Source organism: Ahaetulla prasina, chromosome 5, assembly GCF_028640845.1.
Source record: "Ahaetulla prasina isolate Xishuangbanna chromosome 5, ASM2864084v1, whole genome shotgun sequence".
In the NCBI taxonomy this organism is placed as follows: domain Eukaryota; kingdom Metazoa; phylum Chordata; class Lepidosauria; order Squamata; family Colubridae; genus Ahaetulla; species Ahaetulla prasina.
Genome location: NC_080543.1, coordinates 102,171,069 through 102,194,602, shown reverse-complemented (window position 1 = coordinate 102,194,602; position 23,534 = coordinate 102,171,069). Strand labels below are relative to the sequence as shown.

General features: G+C 40.1%; 1 protein-coding gene across 3 annotated transcripts in view; it reads right to left on the bottom strand.

The window, feature by feature from the left end:
* Positions 1-23,008, bottom strand: part of TUBGCP3 (tubulin gamma complex component 3) — a 71,962-nt gene extending 48,954 nt beyond the window's left edge. The window contains exons 1-5 of one of the 3 annotated variants that reach the window (XM_058184441.1): positions 22,709-23,008; positions 11,505-11,612; positions 5,899-5,966; positions 3,981-4,058; positions 2,426-2,631 (exon numbers count right to left, since the gene is read on the bottom strand). In XM_058184441.1, coding sequence (XP_058040424.1) covers positions 2,426-2,631; positions 3,981-4,058; positions 5,899-5,966; positions 11,505-11,612; positions 22,709-22,784 — 536 coding nt within the window. In that variant the 5' untranslated portion in view covers positions 22,785-23,008. Of the gene's footprint in view, positions 1-2,425; positions 2,632-3,980; positions 4,059-5,898; positions 5,967-11,504; positions 11,613-13,408; positions 14,985-22,708 lie in introns of those variants that run through there. The other 2 variants (XM_058184442.1, XM_058184443.1) reach the window with 2 other exon arrangements.
* Between the last annotated feature and the right edge of the window lie 526 nt (positions 23,009-23,534).

Below are 23,534 nucleotides of genomic sequence, written 5' to 3'. Positions count from 1 at the left end.
TTATGGCTATATGGTTTTTATTTGTAAGCCACCAAAAGTCATTTATGGGCAGTGCAGAAATTTGATAAATAAAAAATAATAAAATAATTTCTCTTCTAGTATTTTAGTAAATTAAAAAACTACATTGATATTTTATTTCAATCCTGCAAGAAAGCCTATTCTTAACAGTGGGAATGTCTCTTATCCAAAAGTTTGTATATGGTGCAGATGAGAAATAGTCACCATACCTGGAACACTTGTCTCTTATTAACTATATTCAAGGTCAGGTTGCTAAGTTGTCATGGGGAACAGACTGAGAAATTTTCAGGTTCTCAGACTAAGAAATCAGCTAAGTACAAGTAGCCCTCATTTATCAACCACAACTGGGACCAGTAACATGGTTGTTAGCTGAAGTGGTTGCTAAGTGAACCTGTGATTGTGCTTATGATCTTACTTCAGTTTTTTCTTTGCTTTAGAGACAAGAGAGTCATAAAGGCAAGGTCTGCTTCCAAATTATTTTTCAATACCATTGTAATTGCAGTTGTTAAGCAATTCAGAAATTAAATGAGATCTATAATTACCATACCACTTACCATAGTAAGTAGTGTATTAAATGTATCAAACTGAAGAGATTTATCAACAAAATACTGCAAATTTTTGTCTGTTTCTAAATCCTGCTCATAGGCTTTGAAACTTACAACGCATTCAACAATAAGCCTCATTAAGGCCAACAAATATATTTTAAGATAATATACTGAAACACAAGATTTTGTACATTACTACCATGGAATATTCTAAGCACTTAACAATATAGACTGCATATTAAAATAATTCCTGAAATCCTCATACACAGTCCACAGTAATTTAAAATACAGCCAAAAAAAAACCCCTAATCTGAAATAATTAATGAAATAAATTCTTCTTTTAGAGCAGGGCTGTCAAACTTGCAGCCCACGGGCCAGATATGTCACGTGCTGGCCACGCCCATGCCCGGTTTAGTGAAGGAGGAAAAAGTTACAATGTCACGTGATGACGACGTGATGGCACAAGTTTGACACCCCTGCTCTAGAGCTTAAGAAGTACCTCAATAATAAACTATATACAGGTAAGTTCTCAACTTATGATTGTTCACTTAAAGATGTTTTGAAATAACAACAGGTTCAGAAAGGGTCCCAAAATGTCACACAGACACCCCACAGTCAGGTGATTTTGTTCTGGTGCTTGACAATCTGTTCACATTTCAGTCTGGGTTACCAAATGCCCTGCAGCCAGGAGATCACCATTTGCAATCTTGCTGGCTTCTCCAGAAAGTCAATGAGGAAGTCGGCAAGAAAGATTGTTGCCGCTACCGACAGCCCGATTGCTGTTCCTGCAACCCGCTGAATGATTTCAACTCTCCTTCATGAACAGAGCTGAAATTCTTCAGCTGGCAGCTCTTTCAGCCAGCTCCCAGAAATGAGAGGGAGCTGAAATCTAAGCAGGATTTTCAGCCCCAGAGCAGAGAGACCGAGCAGTAAGGTAAGGAGTACAGAGTGCCTCAGGCAGATGGGGAAGGCTCTGGGAGGTCCTGTGCTCAGCGCTGAAAATTCCTGCTTGAATTTCAGCCAGGAGGAATATCAGCTCTTGAGTAGGAAGGCAGTGCAATAAGGTAAGGAGTGCAGGGTCCTTGGGGTGGGGGGGAGGAAAGGCCAGCACAGGCTAGACGTGAGTGCTTCTCTGCTCAGGGGCTGAAAATCCTGCTCTCAAGAGGTTAGCAAAAGCTTTAGCTTTGTAAAGCTAAAACAGAAACAAAAAGAGTAGAAGATCAAAATAAGCAGAGATTAACCACTAGACAAACAATCAAATTAAGTAGACAAACAATCAAATGAGCAAATAGTAAACAACGGCCTAATCAAGAAACTAATCAAGAATTTCCAACACTGATAAGGTGTAAATAAAGAGTGAGCAAACCCCACTCCCTTCTACCCCGTTTCCCGGAAAATAAGATATCCCCTGATAATAAGCCCAATCAGGCTTTTGAGCGCATGCACTAAAATAAGCCTCCCCCCCAAAAATAAGCCCTCCCCGAAAATATTTAAACGCAGAGCTGGAAATCAGGTAAGACGGCAAGAGGAGCCCCATCTTGCTCCACGTGCCCCAAAATAATAAGACCTCCGCAAAAATAAGGCCAAGCACTTATTTCGGGGTTCAAAAAAATATAAGACAAGGTCTTATTTTTGGGAAAACACGGTAGACAAGATTTTATCTAGTCTGGTAATAAAACGTCTGCAAGCAAATAACCAAGCTCAGAGAGCACTAAGAACTCTATTGGGTTTTTTTTTTCATATTGTGAGCCTGAGAGTCATATTTAAAACACTGTGACTCCAGAGTCACTCTGGAGTCAGGCAATGCCCAAACTGAATTAAATAAAAGAATAAATAAAACAAGAAGAACACATTTCCTTTACCCTGGAAGAAATGTTGGTGGAGTTGGCGTTGGTCCATTTGGGGCATATATCCCTATACTACTGATCCCACTGCTTCCCATACTGCCAGGCTGGACATTCCGGTCTTGATAATTCAGAGGAAGGCTCTGAGGTCTAGCATAGTAGTAAGGAGTTGAGTGAGCATCCCGTGGTAGAGCTTGAGCAAAGAGGGTAGCAAAATTTGAAACCTTGGGGGGAAAAAGGCCCATATTTTAAGGATATCTCATACAGTAATCTAGACCAAAGCATCATCCAAATCAGTGTTTCTTAAACTATTCTGCAGAATACCAATGGTAAAGATGAGCCATGAATGACCCCATAATCTAACAACATACTATGTTTTATCTTATTAGCTAACATTATTTTATTGATTTATTAGATTTTTATCACACCTTTATTACTTTATAAGCAATTTAAGACAGCAAATACCACAATACTCCTTCCTCTTCCTATTTTCCCCATAACTTCTCTGTGAGGTGAGTTAGGCTGAGAAGATTGACTGGCCCAAGTTTCCCCAGCTGGCTTTCATGACTAAGGTAGGACTAAAACTCATAGTCTCCTAGTTTCTAGGCCAGCACCTTAACTAATACACCAGACTGGATCTCTATTATCCCATCAGTAAATTAAAAAAACATTATTGCTCTTTCTAATACCAAATGTAAAACAAAAAGAAAAGAAAACATACATCTGGACTTTCTGAATTAAATTTCAGAGAATGCCAGCTTTTTCACATGAAAGTGGATTTTCAGCAACCACCCAATATAACCAGTAACAAAACTGAAATAGTTTGAATGTTATAGCTTCTTTTAAAAAATCTCACGCAGACAATGATGAAATATGTCAACAAGTCAGAATATAGGTATTTCTCACTGAAGAAAAATTGATATTCTGACCTTGAAATTGTTTAAGAAGTTACATCTGACAGCCAGAAACATGGCTGTTATTTGTTTTTATTAACTATGCATCTAAAATAAGTCAATGGTAATAAAACATTTCTAGAGCCAAATCCAATTTTCCCTGGATATTATCATTACATTTAATACATGAATTCACCTCAATGAAAACTGACTAAATATCTATTCTATACAGTAGACAGTAAAATATCAAACACGTTTTTGTTCCTCGTATATTTATTTGCTAAATTAGAGAGATCAATTGATGTGTTTTGCAAGCTACCAGGCCTATTAAGCACAAGATTTCTTGTAGTGAAAAAGAACCCTTTTTTTTGCAGTGGCACACCAAATATGACATATGTTCTGAGTATTACTTACTACTAATTTCAGTGAAGTTTTTAGGCAGCAGCAGAATATATTAAATGATCTAACCAGTCATTTAAGAACATTTTAATGTTCTTAATCATTTGAAACTGGCTGGCTGGCTTGTCATTTAGCTCATAAAAACGGCAAATCAATGAAATTCAAATCTATAAGAAAATTCAATGTTAAATTTTATAAACAAAAAGTTTGATTTTAAAAGTTAACATCTATAAAAACACATACAGAGATATGTAATAAACAAGATTAAAAATGCTATTTGCCTTGTTTGACTGCTTACGCGGATCTTCGCTGAGACTAAGCAGGAGGTAGAGTATTGACCATCTGTTTTTCAAAACGCCCTATGATAAGAGGCAACAATTAGTTATGACAACCTGACTTCAAAATATAAAAGTATTACTTATTCAGAGTAAAGCAAGCATTGTCTGCCTTTTCATTTCAAAATAGCATAAAAAGGTAATCCCAAATTCCAAGATATTTAACTAGCTATTGTTCACTTCTGCAAAACTGATCCTTCAGTTCCATAGCACCAGTAAATCACTTAGCCAGCTTCAAAGAGAATAAATCAATTACAGACACACAGATCTATTGTCACAATAATTTTATCTATATATGTGTATGCATGCATACACACACACATACACTTTAGAGTATCAGTAATTGCCCACTTGCCCCTTTGTTTCTTTGTGCTTACACAAGGCATTGGCTTCAAATTATTTCATTTCCACCATCTACTTCCCCACATTGGATGATGCCAGTAAAACCAAGTGGATAGACTGTGTGGACCGAACTGTTTCAATGAATGACCTATCATAGCCACACAAAGAAAAACTGATATCAAGCATCAGTAATGGAGGATTCCTGCTAAAATAAGGCATGTCCTTGTCAGGATATACCAAGTTTATTTCAGTTTTTTTAAAATGATTTGATTCTGCAAGATAAATTATGAAAATTAAAAAACTAAAGAAAAGGCTGATTAGCTGCTCAGGAGCAATTGCATTAAGCAGCCTTTTAATTATTTTCAGGATCTCAAAATCTTAGTTGCATAAAATTAATATATTGTGAGTTATCATGTACAGTATGTTTAAGGAATTCTACACATAAAGTACCAAAAAAGAATTAAAATAAAGCCAGCATTATTTAAGGAACTGAAGGAATATGAGCAATTAATCAATATACATTAACTTAAAAATAGAGCAGGAAGGTAAGTGCAACATTAAAAAAGCAAAATATACATTGACAATCTAAGATCTTTCCATAAAAAGTCATTTTGGGAAACTAAAATAATTGCTATTCATTTTATTTCCATAACAAAAAGATTTCATTACAGTATTATAGAACATAAGGGAACACAATACATTTCCATAAAAACTCTGATCCAACTGGTATTGCAGGGAACAAGGCTTTGCAAAGCAATGACATTAATACAAATGATGTACAGGTAGTTCTTGGACTACAACCCCAATTGGGACTGTAGTTTCCATTGTTAAGCAAAGTGGTCATTAAGCAAAACATCATGTAACCACACCACCTAGCAGTAATAGCAGTTTGGCAGTCATTAGGCAAGAACCACATAATCAAGGACCTCATGCCACTCCCACCCTGCCCAAACTGATGTTGCTTTGAATCCCCCACCACCATCCCAGCCCTTTGGCCACCGTGCATTCTACCACCTACTCCTACCTTCACTGTCTTCCTCCTTCCACTGCTGACCCAGGATTCAGGAGCTAAACAAGGGCACAGTGCCAGTGAGTGCAGCAAAGGAGCTCAATGAACTACTGCTGCTTGTGCTATCAATGCAAGTTGGAAGTCTTCATATATCTGCCCTGCCATACTGCCTCCTCTACCTCCCATTACCTCCTTCCTAGGTAGGCCCAGATCTGGAAGCTCTGCTGTGCTGAAGTGGCAGTGGCAGCAAGAGTAGGTGGCAGAGTACAGGGTGGCCCAAAGGGTCAAGATGGGGGGGGGCAGATAGGTGGGTGGACGAACTGAAGCATGCGCACTAGAAACTAGAAGACCAGGTGGCCGGTGCACATGCACACGCTGGAAACTGGAAGATTGCAGCTGCTCTTCCGGTTTCCGGCACGCAGGTGCACATGGGAGCATGCATGCTCCTGTTTTGGCACTCGGTGCCAAAAAGGTTCGCCAATACTGCCCTAGGTAGAAAGTTTGTTCCTTTACCTGTGAATAAAGTTTTCTGTAGAGCTCTGAAAATACAGCAGCATGTTCTTCTCTTCCTTGGCGCACAACTGTAATAGAGAAAGGCATTTTAGGGGCAGTTTGGGAAGCAAATTGTGTTTTACTCAGTGTTGATACAAGAAGCTCTTTGAAGGCAAATAACATTGCTATTGGGTATTTTATTTCTATATAGATTTCTGTTGATTTATATTACAAAGTTGGCCTCCAACAATTCCTATTACATCATAATTTGTTGTTTTTTTAAATCTCAATATTGTTCATCTGTAGAAAATCTACGTTTTGGATTAAGTTGTATAAAGATGCAAATTCATCCATGTTGTGATTCGTCCTCCCTCCTCTCCTCAGCCGGGCCCCTCCCGTCTCCAACCGGGCCTTTTATCAGACTCCGAGTCTGATAATGAAGATAAATGGCCTCTCATGACTCCAGCCCCCGGCCCTGGCCCCATGCCCGGAGAGGATTCAAGGAGTGAAAGGAGAAGCCTAATAAACCTCACTCATACAGCGTGTGTTCCTTTGGCTCAGCCTTCAGAGCAGGAAGCCAGCCAGGTGGTGGAATTATCCGGGCCTACTCCCTCTGACCCCTCCCTTTCCCAGATGCTGACAGCAGATCCAGCTGAAGATAATTCACAGTGGGTGGACCCTCGCTTCCGGAGATCTGAGAGGCGACGCCAGCAGAAGGAAGGGTGGGGCAGGCCTGGATAAATGCTGAGTCATGGAGCCACACCCCACAGCCTATATAAAGGACCTGCTTTTGGCATTCTAACCTTGAATCAAGCAAAGTCTTATCTAGTTTGCTGATATCAGACCCTATCGCTGAAGTCACAACTTGGACTCCTGCCTGCCCTGATAAACCTCGAAGGAACTTGGCAAGCTGCAGAGGCTTTGTTGCCAAGTTTGTTATGGACTTCCTTGACTCATTCGTCGGAGTGGGGGTGGGACACGACAATCCATCTATTCATTCTTCATATACAGCAACCTTTTACTTAATAGTATATAAGTGATCTAAGAGCTAGGAAAAGGTTTTTCTGCATAAAGATGATTATTTCTTCACAAGAGTTGCCTCGCTTACTTAAAGATGTAAGATAATGTACAAATGAATGGGAAAACACAAATCCTTGTTACACCAGATTTTACTTGCCGCTATTGCACAGGTCCCCAACTCCTGGGCCACAGACCACTCCTGGGCTGAGAGCGCTCACACAAATGAAGCTGTGCCCAGATGCACACCAGCCCCTCACAGAAAACCATCTCCTGTCCTCCCTGCAATGGGCCACCAACAAAGAAAGGTTGGGGAACACTGCCCTACTGTATCCTTTGTGGTACTGATTTGAAGAATCATATTTCCCAAAATATAAATTTCCAAAATGGAAATGCAGACATTGCTTCTTCGCCAAGATTAAAAGTCACTGTGAATAACATACCTCCTAATTCCAACACATTCATCTGACATTGCTCATGATAAATCCAAAAATATTCCCATGCCAGGGCTTAAAGTGAGGGAATGGTTCTAAGGTATGCAATTATGAATACTATATGCCCATGTAATGCTTGGTTTTTCTTTTTCTGAGAACTTTGAATTGAACCATCTATATAGTTACAAGAATAGATACTAGCTATAGAAATCAAGCACAATTTGATGTCATACAAGAGTCATAGTTTACAAACTATGTTTTATTGAATGCCACCCTGAGTCATATTTGTAAGATAGGAGAGGGGGAGTGGCCAGCGTCGTGGCAGGATGGCGGATCCCGATGCTCCAGAGAAAATGCTGATATCCTAGCTGTTTGGGGGTCCTCTATGGACCATAGCTGTCTTGTAGAGACAGTGAAGAAGGGCACAGACCGGTGCTAACAGGGAAGTTGCAAATTCCCTGGAGTGCCAGCATTAGCCTCTGACCCAACGGCACAGGAAGACAGCCATTAGGAGCTGTCAAAAACTGGGGCGGCCACACAAGATAGGTGACTACATAAATTTGATAGATTAATAGTCAGGTAAACACGTAGATAAAAGGTAACCCAAGCACCAAGCTATTGTCTCCAATAAAACAATCTTACCCTTGGAATATGCATTTTTAAAAATTTCTATTAAATACTCTATGTGGGTCAATATAAATTATGGTCAGAAACACTGCAAAAATAAAAAGATAACATCTCAGTTATTCACAAAATAATCGAGAAAATCATATTTTAAACTATTCTACTTCTTCTGATTTTTAAAATTAATCGATGTTATAGTTTATGTTCAGGATTATACACAATGTATCTGGAAGATCAGATCATCCTCACTCAAAGACATAAGGTGGATGTTGTAAGACGACAAAGCTGTCAAAAAGGTAACCTCTTCCCCTTAAGTTTCTTGTCTTGTCCATAATAATAATAATAATAATAATAATAATAATTTAATTTGTATACCGCCCTTCTCCCGAAGGACTCAGGGCGGTGAACAGGCAAATAAAATAATACAATATATTACAATAAAACACATTTTAAAAAACTTATTCAAAATAGCCTAAATTTAAAATACCATACAAAATATAAAAAATAAACCCCAATAAAATCCATATTTAAAAACCCTATTTAAACCAGTCCTGCTCGAAAGAATAGATATGTCTTCAGCTCGCGGCGAAAGGTCCGGAGGTCAGGAAGTTGTCAAAGCCCTAGGGGAAGCTCGTTCCAGAGGGTAGGTGCGCCCACAGAGAAGGCTCTCCCCCTGGGGGTCGCCAGCCTACACTGTTTGGCTGACGGCACCTTGAGAAGACCCTCTCTATGGGAGTGTACCGGCCGGTGGGAGGCATGTGGTAACAGAAGGCGGTCCCGAAGATATCCCGGTCCTATGCCATGGAGCGCTTTAAAGGTGGTAAGCAACACCTTGAAGTGCACTCGGAAAACCACAGGTAGCCAGTGCAGCCTGCGCAGGATCGGTGTTATATGGGAGCCACGAGTGGCTCCCTCTATCACCCGCGCGGCCGCATTCTGAACCAACTGTAGTCTCCGGGTGCACCTCAAGGGGAGCCCCATGTAGAGAGCATTGCAGTAGTCCAGGCGCGAAGTGACGAGGGCGTGACTGACCGTGCATAAGGCATCCCGGTCTAGAAAGGGGCGCAACTGGCGGACCAGGCGAACCTGGTAAAAAGCTCTCCTGGAGACGGTCGCTAAGTGTTCTTCAAAAGACAACCGTCCATCCAGGAGAACACCCAGATTGCGCACCCTCTCCATCGGGGCCAATGACTCGCCCCCAACAGTCAGCCACGGTTGCAGCTGACTGTACCGGGATGCCGGCATCCACAGCCACTCAGTCTTGGAGGGGTTGAGCTTGAGCCTGTTTCTCCCCATCCAGACCTGTACGGCTTCCAAACACCGAGACAGCACTTCGACAGCTTCATTGGGGTGGTCTGTTCCATGGTCTTGTCCATGGAAGGAATGAAGGGGCAAATCCCCATTTCCTGCTGCAAAAACAAAACTGTCCAGCCTGCTTTTTACACAGCATTTTTTCTATACACATTTTCAATTAAAAAATGGTTCTCCTTATTCTGCAGAGAAAAGAGTGGATTATATAGGATGAAAGAGGATCATTGCTCCCTACTTCATTTCCCACAACCAGTAAGTGCATAATAGTCAAAAGCTACCCTTCCAGTGTTTGTACAGTATTTTGGCAACCTCCATCTTTGTGAAATAACAGAATGACCAGAGCAGAAAATTTCTTGCATCAGCAATCTATAAAGGAAATGGGAACTTGAAAGAGAAAGAGGAAAAGGAGGAGGAGGAGGAAGGGAGAGGGAGAGAGAGAGAAGGAGGAGGAGAAGGAGAAGGAAAAGAAAAAGGGAAAGGAGAAAGAAAAAACTCTACATTTGAGGTCTTAAGCATCTGAATAAAGATACATTAGAATTGTTTTATGTTCTTAAAGAGGGAGCCATGAGAAGAAAGGATAACTGCTCACAACACAAGTGTCAAAATACAACCACTTGTTCAGCAACTGTTCAAAATTATGATGCCACTGAATGAAGGTAACCAGTTCCTGAAGTTACAGCTGTGGCAGAGACCCTGCAGTTATGTGATCATGCAGTTACAATGTTGCAGTGAGCTGAGGTTACATGACTGCCATTTGTCACCTGATTAGGTGGCTCAGTGGCTAAGACACTGAGCTTGTTGATCAGAAAGGTCGGCAGTTCGGTGGTTCGAATCCCTAATACAGATCTCCTGCGTGAGCAGGGGATTGGAACTAGATGATCTCCAAGGTCCCTTCCAACACTGTTACTGTTACCTTCCCTGCTGACTTCCCATAAAGTCAATGGGGAAGCCAGGAGGGAAGGTTGAAGTTGCTCCTTTAAATCAATCCTGTCACTTTTTCTCCTGAGGAGCCCCACTATGGAGTACAAGATCCCAGGGCAGATCTTGTACTCTACAGTACACTCAACAACCCGAGCTCCCACTGACTCGCTTGCACTCATCCTCTCTGGTGCCTGCTTGCATCTTTTGCAGGCCTGCCAGTGGCCCTCACAGTTCCACCTGCGCCTTCACTGACCTGACTGTGCTCTCCAGTGCCCACCTATACAAGGCCCTCACTGGCCTGCATGCATTCCTAGCGCCCACCCCACAGCACTCATACCACCCACCCCACACTCCTTACTCCTACCTTTTAACTGTTACATGGTGCTGGGGTTAAGATGGCAACCAGGACTGCTAGGATTGCCTTTGCTAAGCAATGTGATAACTTGACATTGTGTTTTATGACATTATCACTTACTGACAGTGATCTCAGTCCCAATTGCTGTTGTAACTTGTATGGATGCCATGCCATTAAAAAGCTTGAAAAAGAAAGGGGTGAGGCAAAAACTAAGATTTAGAATCCTAGACTCCACTAAAGTCTATAGATTTGTCTAAGAGTTATCTAAAAGTTTGGCTAAAGTTTTTAATTTCTTTTAATTGTTCCTAGCCACCTGGAGTCACTGAGTTAGGTGACATACAAGTTTATTTTGTTGTTGTTGATAGTTAAATCTACTCTAAATCCCCTCAAGTTCAGCTGGGCTTACTTTAAGGGAATGACATGCCAGCCCCTTAATACTTGTTATCCCCTTACTCATTATTTATAGTTGCTTAAGTTAGAATCTCTGCTGCATCTCAGATCTTTTTGTGTGTAATTGGCAATAGTCATGCAAATGCTATCTGAGCCAGACAATCCACCTGATGCCCTCAGAGGTTGACACCACCCATGATGGGAGGAGCAAAGGAAGTATAGAACTCTGACACTTATCGGGAGTACATAAAATCTTACTATGATTGTCATTTCATATTTTCTTCACTACAGTAGTTATACAAGTGTAAGTGATGTTAAAAAAGAGTTGAAAAAGTGCATAAACCTGTTCATTCTGCATTATGTTTTCTCTGTATTAATTTCAGCTAACAGTGATATGTTTAAATTCATATGAACGTATGCTAAATTTTACTTATGTTTTATACAAATTACTGGAGTAATAATATAGTACTGATAAGTAATTAAGTGAATCTAATCAAGTACAATTTAGTAGCAATACGAACTTTATCGAAAATAAATCTAAACACCATTAAAAAGCAAATTCAAAATAAACTTACATTCTTTTTTAATTTTTTCTGCCACAAGAAATTCATCTCTCTCAACTGTAGGGGCAAAGTTGCTTCCAATGACTCGCACGGCATACTGAAACTGCTGAGCTACATCAGCTGAAATGAAATGACAGTTAGATTGCAAATATTTCATTTTCTTTGTTTAATCATTTGTTTTCTACCTTTCCCTCAAGGCATGAAAAGGCATATTTTTTTTCACCCACATTATCTTCCAAACAATCTTTGAACTTAGGTCAAATTGATAATGAACGACTCAATATTGTCAAAAAAGATTCATCACTGAACAGATATCAAATTTAGATTTTTCAAGACTTGGAACCCATGACATCAGATATATTAGTAAACTGATAGAAAGAAGTCTCTTAAAAACAAAGCCTTCGTAATAAGCAGCATGAATGGATAAAGTGAGCTCCTATACAGTCAAGAAAGTTTGATTTAAATCAGCAATTCTCAAAGTATGGTTTGATGATTTTTTTCAGGGGGTCCATGAAGTCAAATCAATATTTTTAAATTTCTCAGTTTTAACTTCTAATATAGTAAATATTGACAGATGTAACTCACATTAACCAAAGCTCTCTAAATCCTCAATCATGTTTAAGCATATAAAGAGGTCCTGAGACCAAAATATTTAAGAACCACTGATCTAAATCATTTTGGAAGCAAACATCACAAACCCAAGAAAGATACATTGCATTTCCTCAATTAAACCCAAGGCTTTAGAAACTACTAAAATCTAATCTATTAAGAACCATTTCAATTATATAGTTTCTATAGCCAAAGCAGTGACACAGATTGACATACATTCTATTTATTTATAAGATCATTAATGTAATACCATTCACAACAGGACTAGGTTAAGAAATTAAACAAAACAACCCAACTCTAAAAAGCCAGATGAGTTTTTTCACATAGCTTGTCATGGGAGAACATCTATTTATTCAACTCAAAAATCAGCTAGGTTAGCACAATTCTTAAAACAATGATTCAAAAATTACAGCGGGATTTCCAGGTATTTGATTCAAGTAGCCATACATTTTTCAGTTGTTTCCTTTCAGTTTCAGTTGCTTCGTCTCTCCTTAATAAACAAGATGTGTGTATACAACCTTGTAAAAACAGGGGGCATTAACTCACTCTCCCCCAATCAATTGAAGGCTGCACATGATGTCACAAGGAGAGATCTGAAGTCATTACAAGAAAGCTAATTTTATTTTTTTTGTGGGGGGGTCGAGATTTTTAATGATGGAAAGCCCCATGAAATGATTTTCAGAGATGTAATAGGCTGATGGTTTAAGAATGGAAATTTAGAATAGTTTGCTTCATAGAAGTACTGACTTCTATTTCCACCTTTGTTTTGAAGAGAGGGAGGAATTTGTGCCTTCAATGTTAGCAATTTTTCAGAACAAACTTGCATTTTCAAGCATTCATACTTCAAATAATGTCTTGGTTTTTCAGTACTGCTCACTTGAATCTTTATAATTAAAAAATATATTATTCTTTCTAAAGCTGAGTGATTTCTCAGGTCAAAAGCTGATGGAAACAAGGAAAATAGAAAGCTAGATTTAAACAGCTGTATATCTTGGAGCAGGCATTCAAATTCAATTTTAAATCATTCTAAATGGAGGCAGGACATGTACTGTGTGTTTTCACCACCAAATATATCACTCAGTTTTCCCAACCCCTTGCTTAGCCCTTAAGAGTCACCAGGGTAGACGACATTTTTTACTGTTTTATTTTCTCCATCTCTATACAGCTCCAATGGCAGCTTTAGTAATTATCATTATAAATATGCACTCACGTATACTTTTGATAACATTTGTGTTATTCTATGTACAATTCTGTAGTCTGTAAACACCACGGAACAGCAAAAGAAAAACAGAAGGGGATTTTATTACCTCTTTCCTCAAAGTGATTGAGACATAGCTTGTGAAAGCCATCATGGTTGATGTCATATGGCATGTAAATCAAAATGAAAGCATATTATGGTCCAGTATATTGTATTTTGTCAATGTCTGCTAAGACGGTCAGCCATTGCCTTCCATTGCTCTTGGAACCCAATAATCAGCTCTTTATTCCACTCCTAAATTCATTATGAACTTTCAGTATTTAGTCTTTAGGTTCTTTATTTAAAGAAAACTTTTAATTCTGTGTCTTTAAATGGTTGGACAGGGAGATGCAGGAAACTGATAAAATACTATAAAAATGCAAAATTAAAGAAATGCACAACTGGAGCCTGCATACAATAATTATTCCTTCAGTAGTCAGTATTCTATTCTCACTGAAAATTGTGATCATCAGAACCTTGGTCCTAATATGCTTATTGTTTACTTATTTGTTTTGATAAACTTAGAAAAGAAAAAACGGTAGCATATTTCAGCGATAAAAGTGCCAGCTGCAGTTCTGAGGGGAGAAAGAAATATCCAAGCATTTTTTACAAAAGCCTAATATGATCTTTGAGATGCATTTCTTCCACCATCTGGTCTTTAAATTCTTTGTCTTTGCTAGAGACTTCATTTCATATTTGGCAAAACTAGATCAGCAAAATGAAGAGTGCCAAATGCAATGGGGTAAATGCCAAATGACTTTGTCAAAAGCAGAAAGAAGGAGCTGATATCTTGAAAAACAAGCTTTCATCTTACAGATCCTAATGGACTTCACAAGTTGGCACTAACCAATAGATAGACAAGATAGCAAAATTAAGATCTATTCTGCATGTTCTCCTCTATTTGTTACCTTAATTTTCAAAACACTGGGGCTTAACTATGTCCAATAACAAAAATTAAACAGTAATCAAACCATATTAACATTCACAATAACTATAATTAGAAGAGAAACACCCTCAACTACCCCTTAACTTTTTTACCCAGAAAACTCTTATTTAAATGAATTAATTGCATCTCATGAATATACAACAGAACAAGGCATGAATATATATTTTAAAATTAATAAGAAAGCCATTTAGAATATGCCCCAAAACAAATATATATGCCTATTCAAAGATTTCTGAAACCTCACTTTAGGACTGAAAAAAAACACAAAAACTTGTAAGAATGATAATAATTTTAAGATTATGTCTTTGTTTGACTATCCTGGCAGAAGCTCTTAATGAACACATTTAAAGAACATTCCCCAAAAATTAAGTATATTATTATATGCTATTCTGATTGCAAAGTGCTTACAGCAAAAAGCATACATTATTAATTTGATGAAGGCATATTCCTAACACATTTTTAGCAATTTAAATCATGTACATTTTTATATTAATTGCTATAAAACCATGTTTCCTTAATGATTAGTGGTGATTGTTCTTTACCACCTATTATGCAATATACATTTCCTCCTGTTCCATTAATGTATTAGAGGAATTTACACACCATTATTTAATATATATATACATTTCAAAGCCTAGAAGAGGTTCTCAACAAATCTTCTGAGAAATTGGAAAGGAAATAGTATAGAGACTAGATTATATAAAGTTAAAATGGAAAAGAATCCCCAGAATAAAATATTCTAGTTGTCATAGCTGGAGCTTTCTAAAAACTCGTAAAAATATGAAAATATGTAATTAAATTAAATATAAGTTGACAAAGACTTAAAGGAGCAAACAAAAAAATTATTAAAACATTTAGCTGAATATTTTTTCCATTAACAAGGCAATTAGTAATACTTGAACAAATATTTGAGGTCAGAAGTAAATTTGGGGTGGGGGGGAACTAGGAAAATCCGAGCTTTTGAATCCTGGGATTTCAGGCATAAGTTAAGTGCTCTTTAACAGAAAGGTAGATACTTCATTTTGTGCAATAATTCGTGTTGCTATTTCTGGCAATAATTTTCTTAAGATTGTATTATTTCCCCTATTTTGATGTGCTTTAATCTCTGGTTGCCGACCTTCCAATTAAGGTGAACGTTGCATCTTTCCCCTGGACTTCCTCACTTTTATCAATGTTTCTCCCGCCAAAATCATTTTTTAATCGCATCTCCCTTCCTGCTCATATTTCAACATCTATACACAGCTTTTCCTGCTTCCTCTCTGTTTTGGGGTCCAGATATAACCTTGTATCTTCACAATCTCCACTTTCCCAATCTTCACCCCCTTTCATTCCTTCAAAAGACAATCTAGGAACACAAATATTGTTACAATAATTAAAAATTACAAAAGAGAAATAATAATTTATTATTAAATAATAATAGCAATAACAATAATAATTTTATTATTATTGAATAAGAACATCCAAACATGCAATTATCACTCATAATATGGATGCAACCATCATCACAGTCTTTTGCAGTTTCCTCTTGCTGTTGCAAAAACTGCAATTAGCAAACTGTACACAGCTTCACATATATAAACCAAAGCATGTTCCTTGAGAGTTGTGTTTTATCATCTGCCTAAAGTATATACTCTCCTCTTGACTTGCCTCTTGCCTACTCACATATGCAGTTACTTCAGCAGCAGGGCATTGGACCCAAATTTTGTATTTCAGTCTTACTGTACAGAATCAAAGTAGGATTTCAAGGAAACACATTTTGGCAGCAAATCTCACCCTTGAAAATATGATCTCCGGATCTGAATTAAATTTGAATGTCTGCACAGTTTGAGGCGACTCTGAGTGGTTTCACTCCTCTCTAGATGGGTACATCTAGTCAACAGTGGCAGGAGGAGATGTTGGCACCTTAAGTACTCTGTAATGGAGTCTTAGAAAGTTAGGTCCTTTCCCCATCATCCTTTTTAACATCTATATAATGCCATAAGAAGAGGACCATTGTTGATTTGGGATGAGACATCATCAATATACTGATGTGCTTCTCAGTATATTGATGATGTCTCAGGGGGGGATGCAGCGTAAATCCCAACTTTGTATTTGCAGTCTGGATAAGAGGAACAGGCTCACGTTCAAGTTTCTATTACTATTACCTTATAATAAAGTTAGTACAATATTAGAATGCATGACTTTTGGTCTCCTAGTCTGGTTACCTGGAAGCAGAGGTGGGCAACACATGAATTAACAACCGGTTCTCCCAGCACAGAAAATGTGAGAGCGTGCGGCAGGAGTGAAATCTAATTTTTTTTGCTACCGGTTCTGTGGGCGTGGCTTGGTGGGGCGTGGCTTGGTGGGGGTTCATGTGACTGGGTGGGCGTGGCTATGTGATTGGGGGATCAAACAACAGAAACTCACTAGCAATGTCCTGCTGGAGCAGGGTTGGACTAGATGACCTCCAGGTCCCTTCCAGCCCTGGATTATCCTCTGAAGCTGCATCTAGTGCCAGGTTTGTACTCCTTCCTTCCTCTCTTCCTTCCTTCCTTCCTTGCCTCCTTTCTTTCTCTCTCTCTCTCTCAAAAACGAACCCCCCCCACACCCCATTCTTCCTTCCAGCAGGCTTGCTAGGCAAGCCAAAAAACAGGGTGGGGGGTGGGAAGTCCGTTTCCTCCTCCAGCAGGCTTGCTGGACAAGGCAAAAAAAGGGGTGGGAAGTCCGTTTCCTCCTCCAGCAGGCTTGCTGGACAAGACAAAAAACGGGGTGGGTGGTGGGTGGGAAGTCCGTTTCCTCCTCCATCAGGCTTGCTGGACAAGGCAAAAAACGGGGTGGGGGAGAGTCCGTTTTTCCTCCCAGCAGGCTTTAGGGAAACTTCAGGGAAGCCTACTGGGAGGAAAAACGGACTCCCCACCCCCGTTTTTTGGCTAGACACAACTGAGCTGTGCGATCATCAAAGGCTTTTTTTTTTTTTAACTTTTAAAGCATTTTTTCTTCAGCCGAAAAAATGCTTAAAAAACAACAACAACCCTTGATGATCACGCGGCTGAGCTGGGCATGGGCGGGTGGGGGGGCAGGGATTATTGCTACCGGTTCTCCGAACCACCCGCCGCCATCGCTACCGGATCGCGCGATCCAGTCCGATCCGGGAGCATTTCACCCCTGCCTGCAGCCTTCTGCGCATGCGCTTTGCTAGCATGCGTGCAGCTTAAAAAACGTGGCTAAATAGGAAGGCATAGCACCGGGGCGGGTGGCCAGACCTACCTGCAGGTCGCAATTATCGGTTTACAACAGCCCACCCCTGCCTGGAAGTCTCAATGACCTGAATTCCCCCCCCTCCCCCCCAAAAAAATTTTTTTCTGAGAATTAGGGAAGAGCTTCAGTTACTTGGATTAAGTTCTGCCTGGATGAGATTTCTTTTAGCTGAATATTGTCTTGATTTCATTTTCTTTCTCCTGTTTCTCGATGCTATTCTTTCTTCCCATTTCAGGAACCCACATTGGGGCCTTTGATCTTCCCAACTGTCTTCTCTACATTATGTAATATTTGCAACAAAAAAGAGAAGAAAGCTACCATACTTATTTATCAGCAACATTTGTAAGAGAATCAGCTCCAGGCACCTCATGATGTAGGTTTTTAGAGGGTGCTTGGGGAGTCTAATGATCTAGTAATTGGCTTCTAGGAACAGAAAACAATCCGGGCTCTCTGACAAAATCGCCCCTGAGCAGTTTATTTCTATGCACCAATCCTGAGGCACACTTTAATTCCTCTGGGAGACAAAGCATCAGAAATGACATACAATATATGCATGGATAAGGATCAAAAGCCAAAAATGATCTAGAATAAGTTCAGCCCTATGCCATAGTGATAAGTAAGGGAAACTATCATTAATTCTCTCACAGAGCTCATCAGGCTGTCAGCCAGCAGCTTTCTTTAGGATGGTAAATTCCTACTCATCACTTTCTGGAGCAGGAGAACCTATCTACAGTGTTTGTTTATGAACCTGCAAAGTATTTTTTTCTAATTAAGCCACAGTGCAAACAGTCTGCATAATACAAAGCATTAAAATATATCATCGTATAATATGTACAATACATTGTTATACATTTACATTAAATGCAGGTAGTCCTCAACTTACAACCACAACTAGGATTGGAATCTCAGTCATTGAGCAAAGTTGTCATTAAGCAAGATGCCCACATGACCACTTTGCTCAATAACTGCAATCCCAGCTATCCTAATTGTAGTTGTTAAGCGATGGTCCGGGTCATTAAACGGATTGAGAGTTGCTACAAGGGCAGAGGAGGCCCTGGAGGCTTCAGCCAGCTATGGTAACCAGCAGCACATGTAAAGTGTTCCATTTATTTTTCGTGCCCTTCTGATGCAAGGCATAACCTTCCTACAGAGGTCAACTTGTGCTATTCTGCCAATGGGCGCCATTTTCTTGAAGCATGATGAAGTGGGGAGTATGATCTTAAGGCATAATGAAGTGGGGAGTATAATCTTAAGCTCCATTTCTGTATTCCGCTGGAGTTGAATTTCCTTTAGCACTAGCACTTAAGACTTATATACCACTTTATAGTGCTTTACAGCCCTAAGTGGTTTTACAGAGTCAGCATATTGCCCCCAACAAATCTGGGTCTTCATTTTATCCACCTCGGAAGGATGGAAAGCTGAGTCAACCTTGAGCCTGGTGGGATTTGAATTGCCAAATTGCAGGCAGCTGATAGTCAGCCGAAGTGACCTGTAGTATAGTACTCTAACCACTGTGCCACTGAAGCTTTCCTGCATGGAAGGGAACTCCTCTGGTGGGAAACAGAAATCATGAAGCTCTAAGATGTCTTTCTGTTCTCCACCAGAATAATCCCCTTCCTTGCATGGAGTAGAGTTGAAAACCTTTTTCTGGCATGTAGAAAAGAAGCTTAAACCATTAATATCCAAACTATCTAAGCTTCGTTTCTGTACCCCCACAGAAGGATGTGAGTTCTTCTTCATGCATGGAAGAAAACTCCTCCAATGGGATGTAGAAACAAAGCTTAAATCATGAGGATGTAAGGTCCATTTCTGCAGCCCACTACAGGAGACGTCTTTTATGCACAGAGGACAGTTCACATCCTTCTGTGGGGTACAGAAAAGAAGCCTAGATCTTCATGATTTTAGTTTCTGCACCCCCCAAATGAGGGATTCTCTTTCATGCACAGAGGAGACCTCACATCCTCCTGCTGGGGAGGGCAGGAATCAGAAAAGAAGCTTAAATCATCATTTCTGTATACCATGGAAGAATATTAGCTCCCCTCAGCTGGCAGTTCATTCAGCCATTCTCCAAAGACAAGAGGGAGTGCTTTCAGCAGGCAACAGCAACAGCAGCTTGCAACCTTCCCTGCCAATTCACACTAACTTTCTGAGGAAGCTGGCAGAGAAGATTGCAAATGGTGATCACATGATCGCAAGGAACTTATAACTGATTGTAAATATGAACAGATTGCCAAGCACCCTAAATGCGGTCATGTGACTGTGGGGAACGCAGACAGCGTGACACTTTACTATGGCCAGAAGTGCTTTCCGAGTCCATCATAATTCCATATAGCCACTAACCGACCAGTCGTATGTTGAGGACTATTTGAGTTGCTCATTGCAGATCCTAAAGGCTAAAGGCATACTGAAGCAACAAACGAACAAATTAGTGCCTTCCAAAACAACTTAAGGCATATTTTAACAATATTTCACAATGTAGATGTCTTTGGCTCCTAGTCCATTTTCCTTTTATCTCCAGCTGGGTAGTTACCCCAAATGTCTGAAAACACCATTTTACTTGAAGAAAAAAAGTAATGATTAATCTATTTAAAGATCCCAGACAAGTTTTGAAATATGTGGAAAACAAGAACTATAAAAAGAAGCTTCAGGGAATTAAGAAGAACATTCTTACTAAAGGTCATTACCAATCATAAGTACTACCCATACGTACTACCCTTAAGACATGCTCTTGGCATGTCTTATTCAATAGTATCACAGTGCAATAGAACATAAGAGAATTATCTTGTGTTCAAGGCTTTTAAAAAATTATTTATCCGACAGCTCTCAATATGATTCCTGATCTTTGTGCCAAGCATTCACCAATTTCATTACATATATGAATTGCACAACAGGTTAGAAAATCTGCGCTGCCCTGCAAAAATTAATTGCCCTTCGCTTTTGAAAATGGAAAGAGTGATTTATAATGAGTTACAACTCATGCAGTACAGCAAAAGAACACAAGGTAAAGTACATTGTTCAGAGATCTTTTTTATATATAGGTATAAGGAATCTCAACTATAGAAGCCTGACAATAAAGGAGCTAAGAGGACAGATATGATCTACGACTATCACAGAGACTTTTATGGCCAGCCTTAAGATCAAAGCTATGCTTACTGCTCAGCAAAAAAAATGGCTAAGCTAAGGTTTTTCATAAGAATTTCCAGAAGATCTAAGCACTGGGGTTGGGGGCTCTCGCCCACCAGAATGAATGCTACCAAAAACGGCTTTCATCATCCTTTTCTGCATTTCAACTGGGAACTTAGAAATAAGGCTGAAAGAAGAAACCCCTTTTCCTTTTAGTTAACTGATACAATCCCATCTGGGGTATATTACTAGATTACAACTTCCAAGACACAACTGGCATGAAAAATGTTTGTTGAACAATAGTATTCATCACAACAAAAGTTTTGGACCAAAACCTTCTCTGGGTATTTAACCTCAAGAGGAAAGATATTTATAGATGAACTAAGTGTCCTTTCTGGATTTCCTTACTAGAGATAAAAGCATACTCTCATTGTGGACAGGCAGTTAGATTAAAAAAGGCTTCTTTACTAAGCCAGTCTCAGGTAGATGTATTAATGGCTAGCCTAGAATAAGGGTTTTAAACATATGGGTCATTTCTTCTCCAAAGACTGTAGGCCACAGCTGGCCATACTTTGATCTGGACTTCCACTTTAAAATCTAATGGACTGATTTCTGTCTGTAAGTAGCCTCTTCTGAGCAAGGATATAGAGTTAACTCTGGCAAATAGCCTACCGGAGCTTTTTCATAAGCCCATTATGCCACATTTGAAAGATTATGTCAGACTTGACCTGCCTGCTGGCCAGACCCTTCGTAGCACTGTTTGGGGTGGGTTGTATATATGCCTTGTGGCCTACGTTGTCTATTAGGACATTTCTCCTGACATGCCAGTGGTCTTTTGGTATCTCTGGTGCAGTTATCTCCCCAAAAGTGGTTGTGTACAATCCTGGAACTTCTCTTGATTACTATAAATCTCTGCCGGTTGCCTTGCTTCTAAATCCATCATGAGCATTTGATAGGTTTGTGGTTCTGTTGTAGGGACAGTTCTGTTATAGGGACTCCTCTACTAACTAAAGTCTTCAGAGAAAGTAATGAAGTTCCTGAAGATCTTCAAATGTTTGTTTTTATAACTTTTAATCCATCTTTTACAAAAGTGATGGGATCACATGGTTTTTTGCATGGTGCTAGTTAATTCTTGATATCAATATTTGGAATCCCAAGATCCCTGTCTCTTTAATATAGCTGTCTACGTATAGTAACACTGCATAATATCTCATTATCTTTCGACTTAACTGTTGAATTGTTAAGCAGCACCCCTGAACCTACCAAATCGTGTCTGAATGAATATATATGGAAATAGTAAACAATCATATTTATTTAACCTCTTGTAATATTCTACAAGAAACTAGGCCCTGAGGGGAATCTTTTGCCACTTGCTATCAACATTTCAACAACAGTCCATCACCCTAATAGCTAAAAACATTTTTTAAAAAAAAATATTTTCAAACATAGGTCAGCACTTCCAGCTTGCTATTTGACCAGCAGTAAACAAAAATCACCCTTTAGTGAGAGCTAACTGACTCATCTTGTTTACCATACATGTTCACCTGCAGTTTGACAACCACCAGACTATTTGCCTTCCACACCTGCTCCTTCTGGCTTCTCTTATTCCTTTTAAGAAATTCAAATTAGAACGAAACACGGTTCCCAGGACCATAATCCCTAGACCGGGGATGATTGGTTTCAGATCTGAGAAGCATATAACTGAACAGCCGTTCATATTCCTGCTCCCACTTGAACCATTGCTTGGGCTCGCCGGGATGCGAGGGGAGGAGTAAGAAGAGCGCAGAAGGTAGCCGCAACTACTCGCTTCCCTGCCAAAGGATTGCCGGGGCACGTGAATCAGCCTGCTCGCCCCGGTCGCTCGCCCAGCACACACACCCCCGCCGCGGTCCGCTCCACTCTGTATTCTGCAGCATCATCACCATCCTCCTCCTCATTATTGAGAAGGGGAGCCGGAAAGCCCGGCTGCTCCGAGCGGCCCTGACAGCTACAAAGGAGCCGCTTATTCCTTTCCTGCCAGAGAGCAACCCTCTCTGGGGAGGGGAAAGGGAGCCAGACCGTTACCTTCGCCCTTGCCCAGGATGCGGCAGCAGAGATTCTGCAGCAGAACGTTGGGGGACTTCTGGTCCGGGCTCGCCATCCTCGCGCGCGGAGGGGGGGGCGGGGAGAGCTCCCTCCTTCCCTCCCTCTTCGCGGGGCCACTCCCCGAGTCGCCCAACCCGGTGCTTGACTGGCCCCTGCCTTAGGGCGCCATTTTAATCAAACCCGCCGAAAGGAGAGGGAAAGGGGAGGAAAAGAAAAGAAACGGTTTTCAATCGCAAGCCCCCATAATGCCCCGCACTCCGGACGGCGCAACATTGAACACCTTCCGTCGGGCAACAACCTCTTTGTAACGAAGAGGTTCCGGCGACGCAATGGAATAGCTGCCGAGAAGCCTCCAGGAGGAATGTCACGTTGCGGTGGTTTCCCCCCCCTCACCCCCTTCACTTCATACAACAACGATTGGATTCTTTTCCCGCAGAAAACGAATATAATTTGCCCCGATTTGTCGGACCGCATTCAGTTGCGTCATCTCATGACGTCATTTAAAAAAAAACGATTGGATTGTGGTTGCGTCTCTTCAAGTTAATAACAATAATCTTTCATTTGAGGATTATTTCTTCTTCTCTTTCAGCAAGAGTTCCCAAATTTTTCATCTCGTCGTACCCTTCTTGAAATTGCGGATTCTTCATTGACCCCCCCCATAAAAATTATTTAATAAATACAATTTTAAGCAATAGTAGTAATAGTCCCGTTAATCCCTGGGAGTCGATATTCACCACTTTGGGGAATCATGTCATAGAGTAACAATTATTAGATTCTTTTCCCGCAAAGGATACTCAAGTAAAAG